Here is a 24,741-nt window from a genome sequence, read left to right on the forward strand (position 1 = left end):
CACTAAAGATGGACCACCAGGGAAGTCCCAGGACATTTTTTTTTTTAGTTTTCTGAATGTTGAGTTTTATTTATTTTTTATTTTTTTTCTTTGAGTTATTAACTCATAATCTACTTATAGGTGTGGGGAGAGAAGAAAACAAAAAAATGAATGCTCTGCCAAAATATAGTATGGAACATCTGAAATTCTTATTTTTATCTTTTTTTAAGCTCTCCGGATCTGACATAGAGATGAATTAGATGTTCTCAGCACTTTCCGTGCCTGTTTCTGGCCAAAGAGGTTTCAGTTTCTTTGCATCTGAATGTTCTCATTTAATGACAGCACTTTCTTTTGCTCTATTAACTGATTTGCTTTTTAAAATGCAAAGCAAGCATGCATCACCACTCCATGCCCCAGGGTTGCATAATCTCTCCATGCAAGCTATTTTTCCTGGAAGGTTAACACTAGTAAATACTTGAATTTCAGTTTTCAGGGGCTTGGTATGGTGGTTCTCATACTGAGGGCAAGAATCACTTGGGAAGCATTTTCAAAAGGCAGATTCCAGGGCCTCACCCCCAAAGGGTGGTTTCAAATGGTGTGAAATGTTTCTGGGAACCTGTATGTCTAGGAAAGGGACCAGCTGGTTCTGATACAGGTGAACAGTGGACCACACTCAGAAATACCAGGCCCTCATGGGCAAGGATGCTTTTGCGTGCTGTAGTGGGTTGAATAACGCCCCCGCCAAAGGCAAGTCTCAAGTGCTTAACCCCTGCACCTGCGAATGTGACCTTATTTGGAAATAGGATCTTTGCAAGTGCAGATGAGTTAAGGATCTCAAGATGAGATCATCCTGGATTTAGGGTGGGCCTTAAATGCAATGACTGTATCCTTATAAGAGGAAAGAGAGGGAGAGTTGAAACAGAAACACAGAGGGGAAGCCCATGTAAAGACGGAGGCAGATACTGGAGGGAGGCAGCCACGAGTTAAAAACTAAGCAGTTTCATCTCGTTGGAATTGGCTTGAAACAATATTTTGGGTCAATCAAGTTTTCTGTCTTAGGAATTTGAAATTAAAAAAACCACTAGAATTGGCCTATTTAAAAAAAAAATTGAAGTTCTAGATGTAGTGCTGGTGCTAGAAAGGCTGTGGAGTTAACTTTTGAACAGCACAGGGGTTGGGGTGCCCACCCTCTGCCCAGTGGAAAATCCACTTTAACTTACAGTTGGCCCTTCATATCCATACTCCCTCTGCATCTGTGCATTCAACCAACTGCAGATTGTATAGTACTATAGTATTAATATTTATTATTTAAAATAGTGTGTGTGAATGGACCCATGCAATTCAAACTCATATTGTTCGAGGGTCAGTTGTATATTGCAAGCTGATATCCTTGATAAGCAGAAAAAATAAGCATTAGTCACATTAAAAGCAGAGCACCAGTGAAGATCTGTAATTCCCTGGTGGCTCAGTGATAAAGAATCTGCTTGCCAGTGCAGGGAACTCGGATTCCATTCCTGAGTCAGGAAGATCCCTTGGAGTCGGAGATGGCTGCCTACTCCAGTATTCTTGCCTGGAGAATCTCATGGACAGAGGAGTCTGGCGGGTTACAGTCCATGGAGTCGCAGAGTCGGACGCGACTAAGCACAACAAGAGCCATCGGAAGCCAGAAGAAGCAAGGAGAGATCCTCCCCTGGGGCCTTTATAGAGAGTATGTCCCTGCTGACACCTTGATTTTGGACTTCTGGCCTCCAGAACTGTGAAGTTTCTGTTGTTTAAAGCCACCAAGTTTGTGGTAATTTGTTAAAGCAGCCACAGGAAATGAATACACATATATACCTGTTCTGAGAGCAGAGAAGCCCATCAGGCATTCTGTCCTGCTTTACACGTCTTGTAAATAAACTGAATCATTGCCTAAGGACCTTTGGCCACAGATCTTTAAAGGATGAAATTTCTGCAACGTGATCAATTCCTTCAACTTCCTGTATTTTAGAAAGCTTATATTTTCTCATATACCTCATATAACCTCTAATTTCCTTCTCTTTTCTGTGGCTATTTGAAAATAAAGTTACCCATCAGGTCTCCACAATTTATTTTTGGTTACAGATTTCTTCCGGTGCTTGATTCCAGAGAACAAATGCTCTAATACTTTGAGCTGAAAGATCAACCAGTTCTTCAGAAAGCTCAGATCTCTCCAGGAGCTAATGTTCTTAGGCTCAGCTCAGAGACTTGAAGGACATTTGCTAACATCTGATGGGTACATTGCCCTGCATGCGTCTGCTGGCCGCTGGAAAAACAGCCTGTGAGGGCAGTCGGGGACCACTGACCCAGGCCTTGCTTCCTACTAATGGCCACAAGCCTATTCAGTAGAGCAGCAGGGAATGATCAAAACATTACCTAAACTAGGAGCTGGTTTCAGGTCCCTGGATGAGACTCCATGGCCCCAGAGAAGGCAAAAAGCCTCTTATGGGACTTCCCTGGTGGTCCAGTGGTTAAGATTCCAAGCTCCTGATGAAGGGGGCTCATGTTCGATCTTTGGTCAGGGGACTAGATCCTACATACTATAACTAAAAAGATCCCACATGCTGCAATGAAGTTACCGCTTGCAGCAACTAAGACTCAGGGCAGGAGGGGGAGAAGCCAAATAAATAAATATGAAAAAAATAAAGTCACTGAAGCAAAGACAGTGTTCTTTAAAAATGCCTCTTGTGTGTTGATCTCAGCCAGCTCTTAGTCAGGAGTTTCAAACTCAGATGCCTGTAGGGGCCAGACAGATGAGTGAAATGAGTGATGCAGCCAGATATGAGGCAATAAAGAGTGGTGAGGACTGTGGCAAACCAAGAGGGGACCACTGATACTCAGCTCCAGCTGCGTGCTCTCCTGTGGGATACGAAGCCAGTGTTACATGGTTTGATTTTTTTCCAAATAGTTTAATTTTTCAGAAAAAGCAGGAAGTCCATACTTCTATGTAGAATATCTCAACATTCAAAACATTGTACAGGCAACAACAATAACAACAACAACAAAAAAGTTTGAAGTCTGCTTGCCAGTTAATCATGCTGCTTTACCTAAAATATGAATAGATCCATTTGCTTGAGTGGATAACAAAAAGTCAATAAGAATGCTAGCAGAAGGGTTAGGAGGCAGTGAATGAGTGTGTGTGTGTGTTTGTACATGTACTTTGGCCTGTATTTGCATGCTCAGATTAACTATAGACACCTCATTTTATTCATTCTCCTGGGCAACTAGCAACCTGGTTGTAAGAAACAAAATATAGTCAAACAAAACATCAAAGAAGAAAGCATGTTTGGGATGCTAGATGACATAGCCTAGACCAGTGCTTCTCAAATTTTAATGTGCACATGAATCTTTTGGGAATCATAAGATGTAGATTCTAGGCACTAATGGTAAAGAAACTGCCTGCCAATGCAGGAGACATAAGAGAGTAAATTAAGAGTGGAAGCTGAGATTTTTACATCATAACAAGCTCCCATGTTGAGGCAAGGCCCATGTTCCTGGTAACAGGATCACATTTTGAGTATCGAGGGTCTAGATTAGTGATTCTCAAACGAGTTTGCGTACAAATAACCTGGGAGGGACAATCCCCAGAGTGTCTAATTCAGTAGGTCTGAGGAGAGCCTGAGAATCTGCATTTCTAACAAGGTCCCACGTGATGCTGATGTGGGGACTCCCACTTTGAGAGTCCAGACCATTAGTAGTAAAAGTATTCAGGGAAGCTAATATGTTTGCAAGTTGATTCCCTAAGATGGACTCCTATGTGTGCAGTTTCTCTTCTTAACTAGGAAAGCTCACTCTTCAGGAAAGTGCACAGTGCCTATGGGGGGTTCCTATCCCGTCCTTGGAGAGGGCTTTTCTGGTTGCATTCCCGCTCCCCACCCTATCAAACTATCTTGTTTGATTTTCTTTGAAGCATGTATTATCATGTGAAATGGTCTTATTGGATTTCTTTGTTTGTTCTATTGAGATATAATAAACATATCATAAAATGCACGTAAAACGCTTACTCCTTGGAAGAAAAGTTATGACCAACCTAGAGAGCATATTAAAAAGCAGAGACGTTACTTTGCCAACATAGGTCCATCTAGTCAAGGCTATGGTTTTTCCAGTATTCATGTGTGAATGTGAGAGTTGGACCATAAGGAAAGCTAAGCCCTGAAGAATTGATGCTTTTAAACTGTGGTGTTGAAGAAGACTCTCTAGAGTCCCCTGGACTGTAAGGAGATCCAATCAGTCTATCCTAAAGGAAATTAGTCGTGAATATTCATTGGAAGGACTGATGCTGAAGCTGAAACGCCAATACCTTGGCCACCTGTTGCGAAGAGCTGACTCATTTCAAAAGACACTAATGCTGGGGAAGATTGAAGGCAGGGGGAGAAGGGGATGACAGAGGATGAGACGGTTGGATGGCATCACCGACTCAGTGGACATGAGTTGGGTAAACTCCAGGAGTTGGTGATGGACAGGGAGGCCTGGCGTGCTGCGGTCCATGGGGTCGCAAAGAGTTGGACACGACTGAGCGACTGAACTGAACTGAACTGGTATATGAAAACACCTCACAGAATACCAGGTTATACATATATGATTTCATATAAGCCTCACAAGTGTTGGTTAGACAAAGGAAATTTCACCAGAAGGTTATCTTCAGTTATCTCAGGATAGAGGAATTATGGGTGATTTTTATCCTCTTTTCTATGGTTATCTCTGTTTCCCAAGTTTTGCTTTTTATCTTACAAAGAGAGTGCAGTTCTTTAATAATTCATACAAAAATTCAGTCACTGCCTAGCTCTCAGAGGAAGTGTTTTACATTCATCTTGTTGCCTTGGGAAACAAAACTAGTCTTACTGGCTGCTGGGGATACAACTCAGCAGGGTCTGGGAGGTCCCTGGGAGCCAAGGGCTAGTTACTGGGCAAATCTGACCTGGAGCACTGTTACCTGAAGTTGTAGCCAGGGTACAAGGACTCCTTGGCGGTCTTGTCATCAAGGCGACGGAAACTGTATTTTGGACGGCAGTGATGGAACCATCTGTCCAGGTTGCAGTCCCAGTAGATCTCAATGCCCATGATTCCTCCCTGGGGAAGAAAACAAGAGATAATCTCTAAGCCTCGCGGGACGTGGGTTATGCAGCTATCAGACATCTCCCTGCATAGTGATGATCACTGAAGGAAAAGTTTGCTTTTGAGGGTAAAAAATGCTGATAAAAAATTTCAGAGCTCTAAGTACCATCCAATTTAACTCATACAACGACTACTTTGGCAACTACAAATGCATCTCCCTGCTCCTCCTCCCGCCTGGAACATACTACCATTAAATTTACTTTCCTGAAACAGAACTTTCAACAAGTAGTAGTAATGTTAGTCGCTCAGTCGTGTCTGACTCTTTGTGACCCCATGGACTGTAGCCCTCTAGGCTCCTCTGTCCATGGGATTCTCTAGGCAAGAATACTGGAGTAGGTTGCCATTCTCTTCTCCAGGGGATCTTCCTGATCCAGGGATCAAACCCAGGTCTGTGGTATTGTAGGCAGATCCTTTACCATCAGAGCCACCAGGGAAGCCCAACTTTCAACAAACCCCTCCTGTAATCAGACATTATTAATGCTTCCACCCCCATTAAAGATTATATGAAACTAGTTGCCAGTCCAGGTTCGATGCACGATACTGGATGCTTGGGGCTGGTGCGCTGGGACGACCCAGAGGGATGGTATGGGGAGGGAGGAGGGTGGAGGGTTCAGGATGGGGAACACATGTATACCTGTGGTGGATTCATTTTGATATATGGCAAAACCAATACAATATTGTAAAGTTAAAAAAAAAAAAAAGATTAAGTTGAAGCTTATCATACTGGAATTCAGCGTGCTCCATCACTTCCTCTCTGCTTTTCTCCAAATTCTCCCTTGGAGAAAGCTGTTATGCCAGACTATGCTTTTCCCAGACACACTTTGCATTTTCACTTCTATTTTTATTTTAAAATAAAGCTGTATCTCAACAGCTTTATTGAGATACAATTCACATACAATTCGCCCACCTAACATGTACAATTCCACACTTACATTCATGTATATGTGCAACTGCTACCACAGTCAATTTTACAGCATTTTCACTACCTCCAAAAAAGAAAAACCATGTAAACTTTAATTACCCCTCTCAACACTAAGCAACCACTAATCTACTTTTTGTCTCTGCAGAGTTCCTTATACTGAACTTTCACATGAATGAAATCATGTAATACATGATCTTTTATGTCTGGCTTCTTTCGCTTAGCATAATGCTTTTAAAGTTCATCCATGTTGTAGCAAGTGTCAGTACTTCATTCCTTTTTGTGGTGAAAGAATATTCCATTGTATGAATACACTACAGTTTGTTGATCCGTTCATCCTTTGATGGACACTTGGGTTGTTTCTATCTTTTGACTATAATGAACAATACTGCTGTGAATGTTTACGTACAAGTTTTTGTGTGAATATAAGGTGTCATTTTTTGGGGGTACATACTTCGGAGTGGAATTGCTGGGTATACTTTGCATCTTTTAATCTTGGCCCTTGACCTTTTCTCCCAGTGAAACATTTCTCCCACCCACTTCTCTAGCTAAATTCTGCTCGTCCTCCAAGACCCAGCCAACATCCTTCCCCATTCACGCAAGCACGCCTATACTCCTCAATTCATGGTGACCTTTCTCTCCTCTAAACTTCTAAAGAATCTGCTCATCTCTTACCTATACTTGGTACTTCTTTTTTTTTTCTACAGACATTTTTTGAGCACTGGCCATCATATTTCACTGAAGCTTAGACACCATTGCTTGTAAGACACACAGGGTGTTTTTTTTGTTTGTTTTTTTTTTTAATGTTCCTCCAAGGAAAAAACTGGTGTCAATTAAACTGTGAGATTCCATCAACTGAAAGCACTTACTGATTTCAAAATTATTAAAAGTGAAAAAGATATCTCTTTGAATTGATGAAATTAGGCATTTCAAGACAGTATGCTAGATGTAGTATTCTGAGGATACAGAAATGAGTAACAAAGAGGTTCTGACTTGGAGAGAGGAGAAATAACACAGAAAAATCACAACTGCCTTTTTTGGGGGGTCAGGCACTAAGCCAAGCACTCTACTTACTATAGTGAATGTATTAATACCTTTGTCACTTGGCATCCATTTTGCTGGCTTCTGGGAAATCTACCTGAAATTTCCTTTGGGAAACACCTTTCCTAACTCTCCGTGGTTTGAATGGGGCTGTGACCTCTCCCAGGAGAGGGCACCTGACTCAGTCCTGGCCAATCAGGACAGTGCTTCCCTCTGGACCTGATGATGAGTTCAGATAGATTATGTGGCCCAAGGTAGGGTTAATCAGAACTCTCCTTGAGACATTTTGCCAGAACCATAGGGGAAAAGGTCCTCTATTGGTTGAGACCACTAGCTGTGGAGTGTGAAAGTCTAAAGCAGCACTATCTAATAGGATTTTCTCTGCTGATGGATATAGTCTGTATTCATGCCCTATAAGGCAGTAGCCAGTGGTTATTGAAATGAGGCTAGTATGATCAAGGAAATAAATTTTTAATTTCAATTAAGTTTAAGTTGCTGCATGTGACTTGTGGCTACCATATTGGATAGCAGAGTGCTAGAGCTTTGGTGGCTTTGACTTGACATGTGGAGAATATCATCATTAAGGAAACAGTCAAAAAATGAAAGGAGTCGGATTTCTGAAGACATCATTTGAGTTCTGGGATGCAGCTATGCCTAAATCTATAATACTCTTCATTCAGCCAACAAATATTTATTGACTGTCCATTATGTGCTGAATGTTATACAAAAATGAACCAAAAAAAAAAAAAAAGAGCTACCTTCATGGAACTTACATTCTAGTCAGAGAAAATAGACAACAGACAAATGGATATGATGTAAAATATATAGTATGTCAGATAATGCTTGGTACCAGGGATAAAAATAAACCTGAAAAGGGCCTGCTGGGATAGAGGTGGGAATTGTCATTGTAAATGTAGCAGTAAGGGAAAGCTTCACTGGGCTGTATTTGAGTGAATACTGGAAGTAAGTGTAGAAGGCAGTTAATACTATGTCTGGGGATAGACTATTTCAGGCAGAGGGAACAGCAAGGGAAAACTCAAGGTAGGAAGATGCTTTGGGTATACTAGAATGTTCATTCCACCTGGTCTTTCTACGCAAGTTAATATGGTTCCTTTTTGGTTAAGTCACTTGAATTTTGTTTCTGTTATTTGCCTCTAAATTACTTTTTATTTTTTGCTTAAATCACTTGAGTTGGATTTCTATAATTTGCTACTGGAATAATCCTAAGTAACCAAAGTGTGGTAGTCTGGATAATTGTTGTTAGTCTCTAAGTTGTGTCTGACTCTTTGCGACCCCATGTGCTGTAGCCTGCCAGGCTCTTCTATCTGTGGGATTTCCCAGGCAAGGATACTGGAGTAGGTTGCCATTTCCTTCTCCAGGGGATCTTCCTGACTCAAGGGTTGAACCCACATCTCCTGTATTGGCAGGCAGATTCTTTTCCACTGAGCCACCAGGGAAGCCCAGCCTGAGTAGTAGCCCCCCAGATATACCTAATCCTAGGTCCTAATCCCTGCATCTCTGAACATGTTACCTTAAATGGCCAAAGAGACTGCATGTGTGCACACTCAGTTGCTTCAGTCGTGTCCGACTCTTTGTGACTCTATGGACTGCAGCCCACCAGGCACCTCTGTCCTTTGGATTCTCCAGGCAAGAATTCTCCTGGAGTGGGTTGCCATGCCCTCCTCCAGGGGATCTTCCTGACCCAAGGATCAAACCCACATCTCCTGCTTTGCAGGCAGATGTTTTAGCACTGAGCCACTAGGGAACCCCCCAAAGAGATTCCCGCTGCTGCTGCTGCTAAGTTGCTTCAGTTGTGTCCGACTCTGTGCAACCCTATAGACAGCAGCCCACAAGGCTTCCCCGTCCCTGGGGATTCTCCAGGCAAGAACACTGGAGTGGGTTGCCATTTCCTTCTCCAATGCATGAAAGTGAAAAGTGAAAGTGAAGTCGCTCACTCTTGCCTGACTCATAGCGACTCCATGGACTGCAGCCCACCAGGCTCCTCCGTCCATGGGATTTTCTAGGCAAAAGTACTGGAGTGGGTTGCCATTGCCTTCTCCAAAGAGACTGCAGGTGTGATTAAAAAAAGATCTTGAGAAGAGGAAATCTGGATTATCTGGGTGGACCCTGTAAAGACATACTGATCTTTATGAACAGAGAGGCAGAGGGAGATTTAACACAGGATAAGAAATCAATGTAGGGGACTTCCCTGGTGGTCCAGTGGTTAAGACTCCATGCTTCCAGTGCAGGGGGCACAGGTTTGATCCCTGGTCAGGGAACTAAGATCCCACATGCCACATAGCAAATAGGCTTGCAGGCCACAGCAAAGGATCTCATGTGTTGCAACAAGGACCCAGTGCAGCCAAATAAACAAATATAAAAATATTTTTTTAAAGAAAAGAAAAATGAAATCAATGTGACCACTGAAGCAAGATACTATGCTGGTGGCTTTGAAGCAGGAAGAAGGGGCTATGAGCTAAGAGATGCAAGGAATGCAGTTTTAAAAGGTGGAAGAGGCAAGGAAATGGATTCTCCCCTGGGGCCTCCAGAGACAGCATGGCTCTGCCGGTATCTTTATTTCGGCCCAGTGATACTCATTTTGGACTTCTGACCTCCAGAAGTATAAAAAATGTGTTGTTTTAAGCCACAAAGTTTGTGTTAATTTGTTACAGCAGCCACAGGAAACTAATAGATGAATGGTCTCACACATAGGGTTGTTGTGGGATTAGATGTGGTGATGCAGGAAAAGTCCTTGTCATTGAACATGGATTTACAAAATCCTCCATAAATATGAGCATATTATTAAGACCCAGTGGTCCAGCCTCTTGGCCATTTGTCATCCTCCATCCCTTGACCCACCCTCCCCACATTCCACTTTACAAACAGGCATCACCAACCTGAATGGCCACTTCTGAAAAATTATCTCCTGTTTCTTGGAAGATATCTCCTAGTCGGAAAATGGGACACTGTGGATCCCGAGTCTTGTGAAAGGTGCAAGTGGTGTTTAAACCCGGCAAGATGTTTCTCCTGCACATGATGAAAAGCAAACAAGCATCTCAATTGAAAACTGGGATCCTTCTCTTTCATGGGAGTGAACCAGTGTGGCCCCTGGCACCGTGAGGGCCTCCAACGATCCTGCCTTCTGGATTCACACCCTTGTGTATTCCCCTCTTACACTGTCCAGTGTTGGTCTGTGTGGCCAGTAATATATGACAGAAGTGATGGTGTGTCACTTCTGAGATTAGATTATAAAATACAGTGGCTTCTCTCCTGGTTACTATCTGGCATGCTTGCTCTTTGGCTTGGATCACTTGCTCTGGGGAAGCCAGCCACCATGTCCCAAGGGGACTCAAGCAGTCTGAAGGAGAAGTCCACATGGTGAAGAACTGAGTTCTCCTGATGACAGTCACTTGAGTGAGCTTGGAAGAGGATTTTCCAGCCCCAGTCAAGTCTGGTGATGGCTGCAGCCCCTCTTGACAGCTTGACTGTATCCTGAGAGACCCCGAGCCAGAACCACCCAATGAAGTCATTCCCAGATGTCACTCTGGGATGCCCAGAAACTATGTGAGAAAATTAAAGTTTGTTGTTTTTAGCTTCTAAATGTTGGGGTGAATTGTTATGCAACAGTAGATAACAAATACAGCCAAACATTCTGGGCACTTACGTGGTGTAATTGTGGCCAGGGAAGTCGATATTATTCTTGATGAGTACAGTAAAGTTTTCAGCACTGACCAAGAGCGCAGGCCTGAGAGAGAGAAATGCAAAATGGGGATCAGTGACTACAGGGACCAAGGGAGTCAGTGAGCCAGTGACCAGAGGCTCTGATTTCTTGCTTGGGTCAATATGATGGTTGGAGAGAAATGCAATTCAGTGGGCAAAACCTTCCAAAATTCTCCAGCTTCTCCAGGAAGAATTTCTCCCTTCTTAAGACCCCATGGAAGGAGTTCCCGGGTGGTCCAGTGGTTGATAATCCTTGCTTCCACTGCAGGGGCATGGGTTTGATCCCTGGTTGGGGAACTAAGGTCCCACAGCTGTGTGAGGTGGCATAAAAAAAGACTTCGTGGCATTTACTGTAATACTTCTCACTCTGATATAATGGTATGTTTAGGTATGCACAGTGGTGTGTTGGTAAATGTTTAAAAACCAGCTCTCCAGGAAAACAATAAGCCCTGATACTGTAGCAGTTACTGACTATTGTGGTATAAATACCCCCACCATCGCTGATTTCAAGCTACCAGTAGAACATCACTGAATTGGAACTGGGAAGGGATGAGCATAAATGGCTCAGAGCTGGTATAAGCCAGCTCCAGCACACTCCTGTTTGTATTTTCCACAATAAACTTGGTGATCCTGCAGGGCTGAGACAATAATTTTCTCATCTTGGCATCCTCAGCCTTTAGCACAGGGCCACACATACATACTTGACTCTATCATTCGCTCTCTAGAGGCTCTGAGTGGTATAAAATCCTCCATGAGTGAGAGGAGCCCAAATTCTAGACTGCCGGAAGGTCCACCCACCATCCATGCATTCATTCATTCAACAAATATTTATTGTACCGGGAATGGGGCTGGGCCCTTGGGATGCAGTGATGAACAAGACAGTTGAGATTTTTGTCCTGGTGAGGTTGAGAATCTGTTAAAGATGGAAAGAACAGGCTCCACAAAATGATGACACTGGTATCCTGTTGCCTGGCACACCTGAGTAGGTGGCAAATATACATTGGGAGGAGCACAGGCTAAAGGTGGAAAGTATTCGGAAGGGAACATCAAGAATAATCTGCTCTGGGGGCTTCCCTGGTGATCCATTGGTTAAGACTCCATGCTTCCAGGGCAGGGGACATGGGTTCCTTCCCTGGATGGGGAGCTAAGATCCCATATACCACAGAGCAACTAAGCCTGGGCGCTGCAACTACTGAGCCCACACACTGTGGAGCCCATGCTGTCACAAAGATCCCATGTACCGCAACTAAAATCCAATACAATCAAAAAATTCTTTAAAAAAGAATGATCTGCTTTTTATTTCAGGACTTCCAGAGCCCAACTTTGGCTCTACTGGGGATGTAATTATAGAGAACACTGTAATTTTTGCCTTTCCACATCAATTCCCCCCCTCTAGCAGTAGCACCTCAATTTTTTCCCTTTGGGAAAGCCAGGTCTCTTCCACTCTCAGTCCACTCTCATCTCCTGCCCATCCCTTACAGCTCCCAGGGTGGGCATATGACCTGGAGCTGGTTTAACAGTGTAATCCACAGTGTCCAAAAGTCTGTTTTTTACATCTGTGTCTCTTTTTCTGTCTTGCATATAGGGTCATCTCTGTGGGAGAAGGTGAGGGTGGGATGATTTGAGAGAATAGCATTGAAACATGTATATTATCATATGTGAAATAGATCACCAGTCCAGGTTCGATGCATGAGACAGGGCTTTCATGGCTGGTGCACTGGGATCACCCTGAGGGATGGGATGTGGAGGGAGGTGGGAGGAGGGTTCAGGATAGGGGACACATGTACACCCATGGCTGATTGATGTCAATGTATGGCAAAAACCACTACAATACTGCAAAGTAATTAGCCTCCAATTAAAATAAATTAATTAATTTAAAAAATCACATCCCAAATGAAGAAGCTTGAATTTCATGGTAGTCTTAATATAGTCTACATTTTTAATAAATCATCAATTAAAAAATATTTAATCAACCAGCTTTGTGATGAGCCATCTTGACAGAGATAAAATACCATTTTCACCTCAAAGAGTCCCTAATCTGATTGGAAAACACTAACATAAAAGCAATAATAAAACTATACAATAATGACAGAAAAAAACCAAGCCGTGTAATCTAATCCCCTTGGCTTCAGTGATTGATTCTTTGACTGCCACATGCCTTAGGCCATTGAGAACACCGCAGGATTATTGTGGGAACTATTGGGAAAGAAACACTTGTTTTCTCTAGGATTCTTAGTAGCAAGGACAAGGTAAACCTGGAGTGCCCCAGACCACAGTGTGAGGCAAGCCAGCATGGAAGAAAAGAAGAGCTAGAGGCTGGGGAGAGGAGAAAGGTAGAGGAAGAGAGAGAGAATCTTAAGACATCATTTAAAGCCTTGATCAAGCCTTGCCCGAAACTAGTGTTTCTGGACTTCTCATTGACGTGAGTCAAAAACACAAGCCCAAAATTAACAGTCCCTTTTTTTTTTTCTGAAGCCAGTTGAAGTTATATTGTCACTTGCACACACACAAAATCTTGTTTACAACAGATGCCTGCTATTTGCCAGACCCTTTGCCTTTAGAAGATTTCAAACTTCTGGGCAACATGCTCAGAATCAAAGGACTACACAGTCCCCTTTATTTCTCTTTCATGACACTTAAAAATTTCCTTTTCGGAATGACAGCCCTCTGTGCATGTGTCTTATCTCTTCTATTAGATTGCAAAACCCTTGGGACCTGCTCCATATCTGGGTCTTCTTGTATTTTACAAAAAAAAAAAAAAGAGCACAGTTCTCCCTACTATGTGATAATGGATGTGCTGGAGAAACAATTAAATGAATCATCTTAGTAATGCTTTTGTATAACATATGAGAAACTGAAGGTAAGGGAGTTACTTGTCCAGGGTCATGTAAAATTGCAGCCCAGGTCACAAAACATCAGAGATGCCCGGTATTTATGTGATGAATGAGTTGCTGGCAGAGCCAGGACTGAAAACCACAGGCAATCAAGAAGCCTCTTGCCTTGAACCAGGGCCTTCTTGAATGTAGGCTCATGTCCCTCCGGGTCTTGTATAATTTCTTCCGGGACCTACAAATGAACCTGCGCGGTGCCGTTAGCGAGTGAGAGCCGGACAAGCTGGCACTGCCTGGTGCTTCCCACTCTGACATCAGAAACTTTTGCCTGAAGCTTCTAAGAAGTTAGTTTGGGGAAGTTTTCTCTTTGCCCCACAGATGCTGATGGTGTGGCCCTGAGTCACATTTCTCTAGAACTACACTGTCTAACATCCCCTAGGCACGTGTGGTGTGTGTGACTATTTAAATTGTGTCTGTGTGTGCTCAGTCTCTCAGTCGTGTCCGACACTTTGTGACCCCATGGACAGTAGTCCGCCAGGCTCCTCTGTCCATGGAATTCTCCAGGCAGGAATACTAAGTGGGTGGCCATTTCCTCCTCCAGGGGATCTTTCCGACCCAGGGATTGGACCCATGTCTCCTATGTCTCCTGCACTGGAGGCAGATTCTTTACCACTGAGCCACTGGGGAAGCCCAACTATTGAAATTAAATTAAACTCAAAATTCAGTTCAGTTGTGGTAACCACATTTCGCGTGCTAAATAGCCACATGTAGCTAGTGGCTACCAGATTGGATGGTGGAGGTACAGAATCTTTCTGCATTGCAGAAGGTTCCACTGGACAAGGCTGGTCTAGAACCACCACACGTCGAGGGGCAGATCCTGTGTGCATTTGTGTTATTGGGCACTTTACAGTGTGCCAAGCACAGGGTTCACTGTGCAATCACCGTGCAATTATCATCTCATTTAATTCTCACAACAGCCCAGGAAGGTTGGTGCAGTTATTATCCTCATTTTATTTTTAACTGAAAAAAATATATTTTGGCCACGCTGCTTGTGGAATCTTAGTTCTCTGACCAGGGATGGAACCTGCGCCTCCTGCGTGGCAAGTGCAGAGTCTGAATCACTGGGCCTGCTGGGGAAGGCCTGTTATTCTCATTTTAAAGACAAGGAAACTGAAACCCAAAGGGGTTAAGGCACTTGTTCAAGGCCACATAGCAAGGGTGCATTAAAGCCCGGATTTGAATCCAGCTCTCCTTATTCTCTGCTGAAATGCAGCCCTCCCAGTGTTTTCTGAGGTTTAACATCAAGTTCTGCCTTCTGGGCCTGACCTTGAGAAGAATCAACACAGGGGAACACCAAATGTGTACGTCACTGTGAACATTTAAGAAAACTTCCTTTGCCTTCCCTTCCTTCTCTCCTCCCTTCCCTTCTTCTTCCTTTTTCCTATTTCCCCTCCCACCTTCTCTTCCTTAATCACTCAGTACAGACACTGACAGAATGGACCCTGCTATAGCACTGGAGGTGGTGTCTGGAGGTGCCCTGGAAAGTGCTGGAACACTCAAGGGGCAGGGGACACCCACAGGTGCTCAAGGTAGTAGCTATTTATCAGCTGGTCCAGAATTATGTCAATATTTTGACCACAAGCAAGGCCCTCCCAGAGACCGCTAGTGTGTCTGGCCTGGGAGTCACTAAGCCAGTAGGACCCGGGACTTGGGGAGGGAGGGTGGTGCTGAGAAGGGAAGCTGGGGCAGTGCCTCGCAGGGCTTCATCTGCTTGAAGCTTCGGGCCACTGTGTCTGTCCCCTCCCTACAACTCACTCCGGAGCCTTTTCCTCTGCCTCGACAGGACACCAGGTGAAGACTTCACAGGTCTTCTTCTTCTCATTATAATGTATACACCTGCCGGTCTGGATTCCTGTGAAGGGTCAAGGGGTTGTAGAAGCACAGGTGTGAAAGAACCGTGGGAGGAAACTCCACTCCACTCAAGCAAGAAGCTGTTTCTCAATCCAAGCAGTTTTAGTTTCTGTGTAACCTCATCCAAACCACAGGCTTACATAAGAAAAACCAAGCAAGCAACACATCGAACGGTAAGGTTTTCAAAGAAGGATCAAAGAGAAGACATAAAGACCACAGATGCTGTTAGGTTTTTGCTTGCTTGTTTGTTTCTTCACAAGAAAAGATGCCTGAGAGGGAGGCAGAACAGGGTGTATTCTTTTGCCTGGTACAAATGGACTAGCACATGGCTTCTGAACAGACAGCGGAGTTCCTCTAGGTGTGTACAGCATGGACCAGGATGGACAGGGCCATGCAGTAAGCATGGCGCATCTTCCTGGAGTGTCAGTGTCACTAACGGATATTTAAGGGGAAAGGTAAATAGTAAATAGTGTTAGTTAACTCTCCTCCAACTCAAATGCACAAGCATTATGGAATGCAATTGAATATTAATATGCCTTTCTGTGTACATGTGTGTTATAAACTGGCTTTTAAGGCAATGGCACCCCACTCCAGTACTCTTGCCTGGAAAATCCCATGGATGGAGGAGCCTGGTGGGCTGCAGTCCATGGGGTCTTGAAAAGTCAGACACAATTAAGTGACTTCACTTTCACTTTTCACTTTCATGCATTGGAGAAGGAAATGGCAACTCACTCCAGTGTTCTTGCCTGGAGAATCCCAGGGACGGGGGAGCCTGGTGGGCTGCCATCTATGGGGTCGCACAGAGTCGGACATGACTGAAGCGACTTAGTGGCGGCAGCAGCAGCAGCGGTGATAAAGAACCCACCTGCCAATGCAGGAGACATAAGAAACATGGGTTCGATCTCTGGGTTGGGAAGACCCCCTGGAGGAGAGCATGGCAACCCACTCCAGTAGTCTTGCCTGGAAAATCTCCATGGACAGAGGAGCTTGGAAGGCTACAGTCCATAGGGTTGCAAAGAGTTGGACACAACTAAAGTGACTTAGCACATGTTATAAACACTGATGGTTGGAGAGGATGTGGAGAAAAGGGAACCCTCCTACACTGTTGCTGGGAATGTAAACTGATATAACCATTATGGACAACATACAACCATTATGGGGAACAGTGTGAGATTCCTTAAAAAACTAGGAATAAATCTACCATATGACCCAGCAATCCCAGTCCTGGGCATATACCCTGAGAAAGTCACAGTTCTAAAAGACACGTGCACCCCAATGTTCATTGCAGCACTGTTTAGAATAGCCAAGGTATAGAAGCAACCTATATGTCCATCTACAGATGAATGGATAAAGAAGATGTATATACACAATGGAATATTACTCAGCCATATAAAAGAACAAATGAGTCAGGTCTACTGAGGTGGGTGAACCTAGAGCCTGTTGTACAGAGTGAAGTAAGTCAGAAAGAGAAAAACAAATATCATATATTAACTCACATATATGGAATCTAGAAAAATGATATCAATGAACCTATTTGAAGGGAAGGAATGGAGAAGCAGATGTAGAAAATGGACTTGTGGACACAGTGGGCTAAAGAGAGAGTGGGACAAATGGAGTAAGTAGCACTGACATATATACACTGTCATGTGTGAAATAGATAGCTGATGAAAAGTTGCTGTATAACACAGGGAGCCCAGCCGGGTGCTGTGTGATGACCTAGAGGGATGTAAAGGAGGGAGGGGAGAGAGGCTCAGGAGGGAGAGGATATATGTATATCATGGCTGATTCAAGTTGTTATATGACAGAAACTAACACAACATTGTAAAGCAGTTTTCCTCCACTTAAAACAATGATATTTTACTTTTTCTTGTTCTTTTTTGCGAAATTTGTTTTAATTTTATGTGCCTTTTTAAGTTAAAACAAGATCTCTGGAAACTCTGAAGGTTGATATTGCCTCCAGGGGCCCTGGGCGGGGTACACATTCATGCTTCTCAACCTTTGGGGAAATTCAAGAGGAAACGTGTAGAATACTCAGATGATGCTACTGGGCCGTTCAAATTTTCTATCAGTGAGAACCCTGAAGGGGCTAATTCTGTGAGGTTTTCAGGAGCTGCCCTCACTGGGAATTAGAGTCACATTCATAGTCAGCAGTTGGTCCTCTGGGTTCAGAGTCGAGGCATGGGGCAGGCACAGGCTCATCCATGGCCCAAGGAAGGTGGACGAAGCCAGCTGAGAGCCAGAAGCTAAAGAGCTGGGCTTCTCAAACATCACCAGGATCCCAGACCATCCCCCTGCAGGTCTCAGAAAAAGAAACAGAACATACCTTTGCTCCGCGGGCCCAACCATCCCTTTTTACAACCCCGATCAGAGGAACAGAGCGTCCTGGGGGTGGGGTACTGCAGAAAGAAGGACAAAATAGTGGGGAATTAGTTGTGTCTCTAAGATATAGGAGAAGGCAATGGCACCCCACTCCAGTACTCTTGACTGGAAAATCCCATGGATGGAGGAGCCTGGTAGGCTGCAGTCCATGGGGTCGCTAAGAGTCAGACACAACTGAGCAACTTCACTTTCACTTTTCACTTTCATGCATTGGAGGAGGAAATGGCAACCCACTCCAGTACTCTTGCCTGGAGAATCCCAGGGACGGGGGAGCCTGGTGGGCTGCCATCTACGGGGTCGCATAGAGTCGGACACGACTGAAGCGACTTAGCAGCAGCAGCAGCGGCAGATATAGGAGAGCAGATGTCTATGTCCACACAAACATTTGTGTGAAGATAATGCCCCAAAATCCAAACAGCCCAAACAGCCACCAATAGATGAACGGATAACTAAAATCTAGGACATTCATGCAATGGAAAGGAATGAATGAGTACTGATACCTGCTACAGTGTAGATGAAACTTGAAACATGATGCTAAGTGAAAGAAGCCAGACAGGAAAGACCACGTATTGTATGATTCTGTGTATATGAAATGTTCTGAACAGGCAAGTCCATAGACAGAAGGGTGATCGGTGGTTGCCAGAAGCTGAGGGAAGTAGGGTACTGAGAGTGACTGCTAGTGGGTATGATGTTCCTTTTTGGAATGATGAAAATGTTCTGGAAACTGACTGAGATGATGTTTGCCCAATTCGGTGAATATACTAAAAACCACTGAGCTAAACGCTTGAAAATAGTGTGTTTTATGGTACATGACTTATATCTCAATAAAAAATAAAAATAGGGACTTCCTTGGTGGTCAAGTGGCTAAGACTCTGCACTCCCAATACAGGAGGCCAGGGTTCGATCCCTGGTAAGGAGACTAAATCCCTCTTACTGCTACAAAGATTTCACATGCAGCAATGAAGATCCTGCATGCTGCAACTAAGACCTGATGCAGCCAAATAAATGAATATTTTTTAAATTAATAAATATATAAAAATAAGTAAAAGTCTAAGAAGCATATGCCAGGGACCACTTTCAGGGAACAGCCCTTGGTTTGGAGAGCGGGGTCCTGGATCATGCAGCCTTGTGGCTGAGGAACCAAGTGAAGCAGACAGGTGCAATGGCTCAGCAGGAAATGTGGAAATAAAGGACTCCAGCCAGCTCTCTCTCCTGGCCTGAGAAAAATGAGGTCAGTCAGCTTCCAAGACTAAGAGCTGAGGGCAGAATGAGGAAAAGAAAAGTGAGATGGCTTGGTTTATGCATTCTCGACTTCCCGATTTCTGAGGACCAGGTTTAATGGCCAGTCTTAGGGAGACCAGGAGTTTCGTGAAAATAGGCTGTTACAGAAATTCAGGGGAGGGTCCAGGCTTGGGCGCAGGTGCAACCAGGTCTGGCAATAGCTGCACCATTTTCTGGCTGAGTCGCCTCAGCCAGGTTACTTTGCCTCTCTGCACCTCAGTTTCCTCACCCGTAGAAGGGAAATTGTCTTATATGGTTTTAGTGAAGATTAAATGAGTTATGATGAGAAAGGGGTTAGCCCGTGGCTTTTGCTTAGTGAATGTTTCCTGTAGTTTTCAATCTCTTTCACTTTCATGTTCTCTCTTCTTCCTAAGTTACCTTCTTCCTGTCACCCAGCATGTCCTTGGTTTGCTGCTCTTGTGATCCCCGACTATATTGTGAACCCTTTGAACACAAAGCCTGGGTTGTGTCTTTGTGGTCTGAGTGCCTGACACATAGTCGGTCTGGATAAACGTGGAAAGAATGAATGAATGATCATTCACTGTGGCTCATGGGAAGTTATGTTATTCTGATTATCAACTGGAAAGAAATCTCAGGAAAGAAGATAAACCGACTCTATTTTACTCTCAAGGTGAAATTCCAAAATTAAAAAAAAAAGAAAAAACAATAGACATTCGAATCATCTCTTTTGTGATTGTCACATGCATCAACGATGGCCTCAAATTCTTTGTCACTCTTGCTGTTGGGAGGCAGAGCATCTTCCCTTCCCTTTGAAGCTAGGTCTGACTCTGAGTGAATAACCAACAGAAGGCAGTGGGAGTAACGCTGTGTCAGCTCTAGTCCTGAGCCTGGGAGGCCTGGAAGCTTCTTTTGGTCTGGCGGATCCTGAGCTGCTGTGAGGAAGTTTGGAAAGACTACATGGAGAGACCCTGAAAGGAGGAGAAGCCTTAAGAGTCCCCAGAGAGGAAGAGAAGGCCAGCCAAGCCCAGGCCATGAGAGCCCCCACACAGATCCCAAGATCAGCAGAACTGCCCAGCAGAGCTCTGTCAACCACTGAACTATGAGAGTCCCTAAAACGCTCATGGCTTTAGGGACTTCCCTAATGGTTGAGTGGTTGAGACTTCACCTTCTAATGCAAGGGGTACAGGTTCCATGCCTGGTCAGGGAGCTAAAATCCCATATATCTCACTGCCAGAAACACAAAACATAAAACAGAAGCAATATTGTAACAAATTCAGAAAAGACTTTTTAAAAAATGGTCCACATCAAAAAAAAAATTAAAAAAAAGAAATGCTTATGGCTTTAAGTCCAGCAGGTTCAGGGCAGTTTGTTATGCAGCAATAGATTATTAGGACCAGTGTCTCTTCATTTTGGTGTACACCTGGGGCTTGGCCATATTTACTGCAGACAGATGTCAAGCCCTATCCTTGACTTCCACCTTCTGGTAAGGGTTGCGGGGCCGGGGCTGCGGGGAGGGGACTGTGGGGGGGTGGCTGTCGATATGCAAAGAGAGGAGGCAAATTTCCCATTAGAGCAACCCAAACCAGCTCGGATCGCAGATAAAAATCTCAAGAGTTACATAGTATTTTCCAGGCTGGCACTGCCTCCACAGAGCTCAGTCTGAGGGACATCCTGTCTGAGAAGGAGTAACTTGTCATTTGGGTCATAATGGCTCGCATTGGAGTGCTTTTTACAATGTATCATGCTTTGTTTCCAGCCTGTCACAGAGATGTGCTCATTTGTTTCAATAATCCCAAGACCTAGGTTTTGCAATCAGCCCCATCTTGCAAATGAATACACCAGCTCACAGAGCCATGAAGTTACCTGCCCAGAGTCACAAAGGTAATAAGTCAAGTTTTGAACCATTTGCAGTCTAGCTCCTAAAACCCAGGCTCTTAATCTCTGCGCTATCCTGACTCTCTTCCTTGACTTCTTTTACAAGTCTCTTTATTGATTTCTTGTAAGTCTCAATAACTTGAAAAGTATCTGTGAAAAGTACCACGGCGCGGGGGTGGGGGTGGGGGTGGGGAGGAGTGTGAGTAGTAATTTCAGAGTATGGGACAGGAGGGAACCAAAGGCCCCAAATTGGATTCAACTTCAGATGCTGCTGGGTAGGGAGATGGAAGGGAATATTTAGTTGGACAGGCACCTGGCTACTTCATTAGAGTAGCAGGGACATTTAAGGGGAAATGGAGGCAAAATAAACGTAGAGAGGTCTCTTTTTAGGGGCGCATTATTGAGACAGACCTGAAGGGAATGTTCGCTTATTTCCAAATTTAGGTAGAAATGATGGCAAGGACTGTAGTGCAAGAGAGCATATCCACACTGAGTTCTCAGACACTCAGAAATCTAGGCCTTGTTACCAGAGAGGGCCGATGAGCAAGACCCACAGGCAAGGCTGGTCTTCCCCACAGGCGCTGCACCTCACGTCTCGGTGTTGGGACAGTCCCTGGTAAAACACAGGTGTCTTACTTGAGAGGGGAACAACAGGAGGGTGTTGCCTAGGAAGACATCACTATAGACAAACTTATCAGAATAGCTAGTTTTCATTTTACAGAGCAGTGAACAAGACTGGGGTGGGACAGAATAAGATACACATGTTTTTATAGGGAAGAAAGTTTTCCAGAAGAAGGCAGAAGGTTGAGAGAGAGTATGGAGAGGGCAAAGCAAGGTGGGGAGAGTGAGTGGATGGTGGTAGTGAGGGTGGGAGATGTCAGGGCTTCCCCACTTCACGTAGAGCCTAAAACTAAAGAAGTGCAATGAAATATCAAACTTGCACTGTCTGACATCTGCCCTGGCTGGCCCTGCAGGCAGTTCACAGTGAACAGTGGGAGAAGTTGTGAATGAGGACAGCTGGATTCTAAGTCTGGCTCTGCCTCCAGCAAGCTGTGTGATATTGGGAAGGTCCCTGATCCCAATATCAGTGCTGATCTTTGTGCTGACCTGTAAAATAAGGCTGGGAGTGCTGTCACCCCCCTAAAGTTGTTGTGAGGCTCTGTTAAAACATGAGACACTATGCAAACGCCAAGGTTCCACGCTGTCCCAAGCTGCTCGGGGAGCAAGCAACGGAGAAAGCAGGCCTTGAGCTGCACAGGCTCCTAGTGCTACAGCTGGAGACTCAGGGCAACAGAGATCTGGTGGTTACAGAGCGAGAAATGCAGGGTCTTCTCACCCTTTCCAGCCAGCCCAGATCTACACCCCTGCTCTGTAACAAGCAGAGGCTCAGTCAGTATTTGTGGGCTCCACAACACCCCTGGTCCCAATTTCCATTTCCTCTGACCTACGCCGCCTCCAGGATCTCTTATCACCCATCCCTCTCTCCTTACCTCGGGACACAACCCTTGCTCTTGGCCTTCTGTCTTGAGAAAGTTTGTCATCATAAAAAAGGAGTTCCCCTGTAGAGAAAAAGGAGAGAAGGCAAAATGGCAAGCCCTTTGAGAACACAACTACTTAATCATAGTAATCCAACTGGCTAAGTGCCTGGGGGCGAACCTTTCCACTCTTCTAAGCTTCAGTCTAGAAATCTGGGTCTGGAAGCAAATCGACTACCCAGAGTGCTTAATATCCAAGCTGGATGAGCTGCCCTGCTGAGCTGAGGGAGAGCGGAGGAACATTCAAATTGATTGAGCATTCATTTTCCATTCCAGCCTCAAAAGCAGCCTTTTCATTTTGGGGGACACAGTAAGTCCCATTATGTTGAAAACCAAAAGATGTGGGGAGGCAGAGGTGGAGGTGTTACCTCCATCAGAACGCTGTTCAGATTATCCAGGACTTTAATGAAAGGGTCATAGGGCATCCCACCACCTGGGCAATAGGTGGAGATTTTAATGACCCTCTGTTAGAAACAAATGGATAGCAGCTTGGCTTTTATGGTTTTTCAAAGCTTTCCAGCTTCCAGGGGCTGCCAATGGGCCCTTTTGTCCCTCTTACCACCCCCCTCCATCTGTTCTTTGGTGTTCTCAACTCCACTTCAATCTTTCCTTTTTGAGAATTCTACGTTCGTTTTATCTTTTTGCAGATTGAGACAATGTCAAGCCCTTTCCCTATGGTCCAGACCTTTCCATTCTTTGTCATCTATAGCCTTCCCTTCTGCAAAACTGTAGCCAAGAGTTTTCCTGGAGACATTTTTGTTGATAAAATGCTGCACAAACAATATAGAAGGGCTGGTCCCCTCAAGGCAGAAAGTTCTTTGCCTTTCTGGATCTAGGCAAAACTTGCTGACTTGATGGCCCTGCTTCTGAAAAGCTATGTATAAATAAAGTTTGAGTGAATCAAATCATGTTTTCAATGCACCAGGACACACTGCTATTTTGAGAAACCCTGTAGGAATTGATAAAGCAAAGTGTCATCTCCTTTGAGTTGCTGCATCTGACCCAATTTTGCAATTTTTAGGTTTTCTCAGTTGAGATTTTCACAGAGCTTTTTAAATGGGGCCAGTGTTTTTCTGGAGCGAGTCTCTAGGTCCCAGGGGAGGAGGAAGAGGCCCTGGGGACAGTGACCGGGGACGAGTCCTGGGAGGATGCTGACAGGTGCTCACCTGCAAGGGGAAGGTGTAATCCGCCATATCAAAGACACTCTGCACAACCTTCGTCTGCCCGTTCTCCATAATCTCCTTTTTCACCTCTGCTATCCCTTTTATCTTGCTGTGCACAGAACTGATGACAGGCTCTTTCCGTTGGTACCGCTTGTCACTCACCAAAGCAAAGCTAAATGACAGACACAGAAAAGCATCAGCGATTTTCTCAAGGGAGACACAGTGCCATGGTTTAGGATGCAGGAACTGAGAGCCAGCTCCATTAAAATCCAGGCTTTGCTGGGTGACTTTGGGCAAGTGACTCACCTTCTCTGTGACTCATTTTCCTTACCTGTAAAATGGGAAGAATAGTCATACCTACCTCATGGGGTTGTTTTGAGGATGGACTGAGATACCCATGCAAACTCCTCAGCAGTGTATCTGGCTCATAGTGAGCTTTCACCATGTGGAAACTGTTGTCCCCAATACCAGTCTCTAATATCACGTAATATAGGCCTTAATTTATAGATTGCCTTCTCAAATAGCGAAGTCCACCCCAGGTCAGTCCACCAGCTTTGTTCTGGGACTCAGCAACACATTAGCATCTACCTAAGGGTTTGTTGTTTGGAGAAGGAAATGGCAACCCACTCCAGTGTTCTTGCCTGGAGAATCCCAGGGACGGGGGAGCCTGGTGGGCTGCTGTCTATGGGGTTGCACAGAGTCAGACACAACTGAAGCGACTTAGCAGCAGCAGCAGCAGCAAGAGTTTGTTCCAGGTTTCCCAGATGGCGCTAGTGGTAGAGAACCTGCCTGCCTAATGCAGGAGACCTAAGAGACCTGGGTTCAATCCCTGGGTCAGGAAGATCCTCTGGAGGAGAGCATGGCAACCCACTCTAGTATTCTTGCCTGGAGAATCCCATGGACAGAGGAGCCTGACAAGCTACAGTCCATAGTGTCACAAAGAGTCAGACACGACTGAAGTGACTTAACATGCACACACATATGTAAGGGTCTATCCGGCAGGTCAGCTTCCT

The 24,741-nt window shown here is 44.6% G+C and overlaps 2 protein-coding genes across 9 annotated transcripts in view; one reads left to right on the forward strand and one right to left on the reverse strand.

Annotated features, from left to right (window-relative positions):
• IFT81 (intraflagellar transport 81) overlaps positions 1-24,741 on the forward strand; it is a 233,802-nt gene that overhangs the window by 37,589 nt on the left and 171,472 nt on the right. The window lies entirely within an intron of this gene.
• The window catches only part of P2RX7 (purinergic receptor P2X 7), a 60,698-nt gene that overhangs the window by 13,096 nt on the left and 22,861 nt on the right, over positions 1-24,741 (reverse strand). For both annotated transcript variants that reach the window (XM_061384777.1, XM_061384778.1), the window contains exons 2-8: positions 23,732-23,900; positions 22,521-22,589; positions 17,858-17,930; positions 15,439-15,535; positions 10,737-10,817; positions 9,970-10,099; positions 4,931-5,067 (exon numbers count right to left, since the gene is read on the reverse strand). In XM_061384777.1, coding sequence (XP_061240761.1) covers positions 4,931-5,067; positions 9,970-10,099; positions 10,737-10,817; positions 15,439-15,535; positions 17,858-17,930; positions 22,521-22,589; positions 23,732-23,900 — 756 coding nt within the window. The remainder of the gene's footprint in view (positions 1-4,930; positions 5,068-9,969; positions 10,100-10,736; positions 10,818-15,438; positions 15,536-17,857; positions 17,931-22,520; positions 22,590-23,731; positions 23,901-24,741) is intronic.

The sequence above is a fragment of the Bos javanicus genome, chromosome 17 (assembly GCF_032452875.1).
Source record: "Bos javanicus breed banteng chromosome 17, ARS-OSU_banteng_1.0, whole genome shotgun sequence".
Lineage (NCBI taxonomy): Eukaryota > Metazoa > Chordata > Mammalia > Artiodactyla > Bovidae > Bos > Bos javanicus.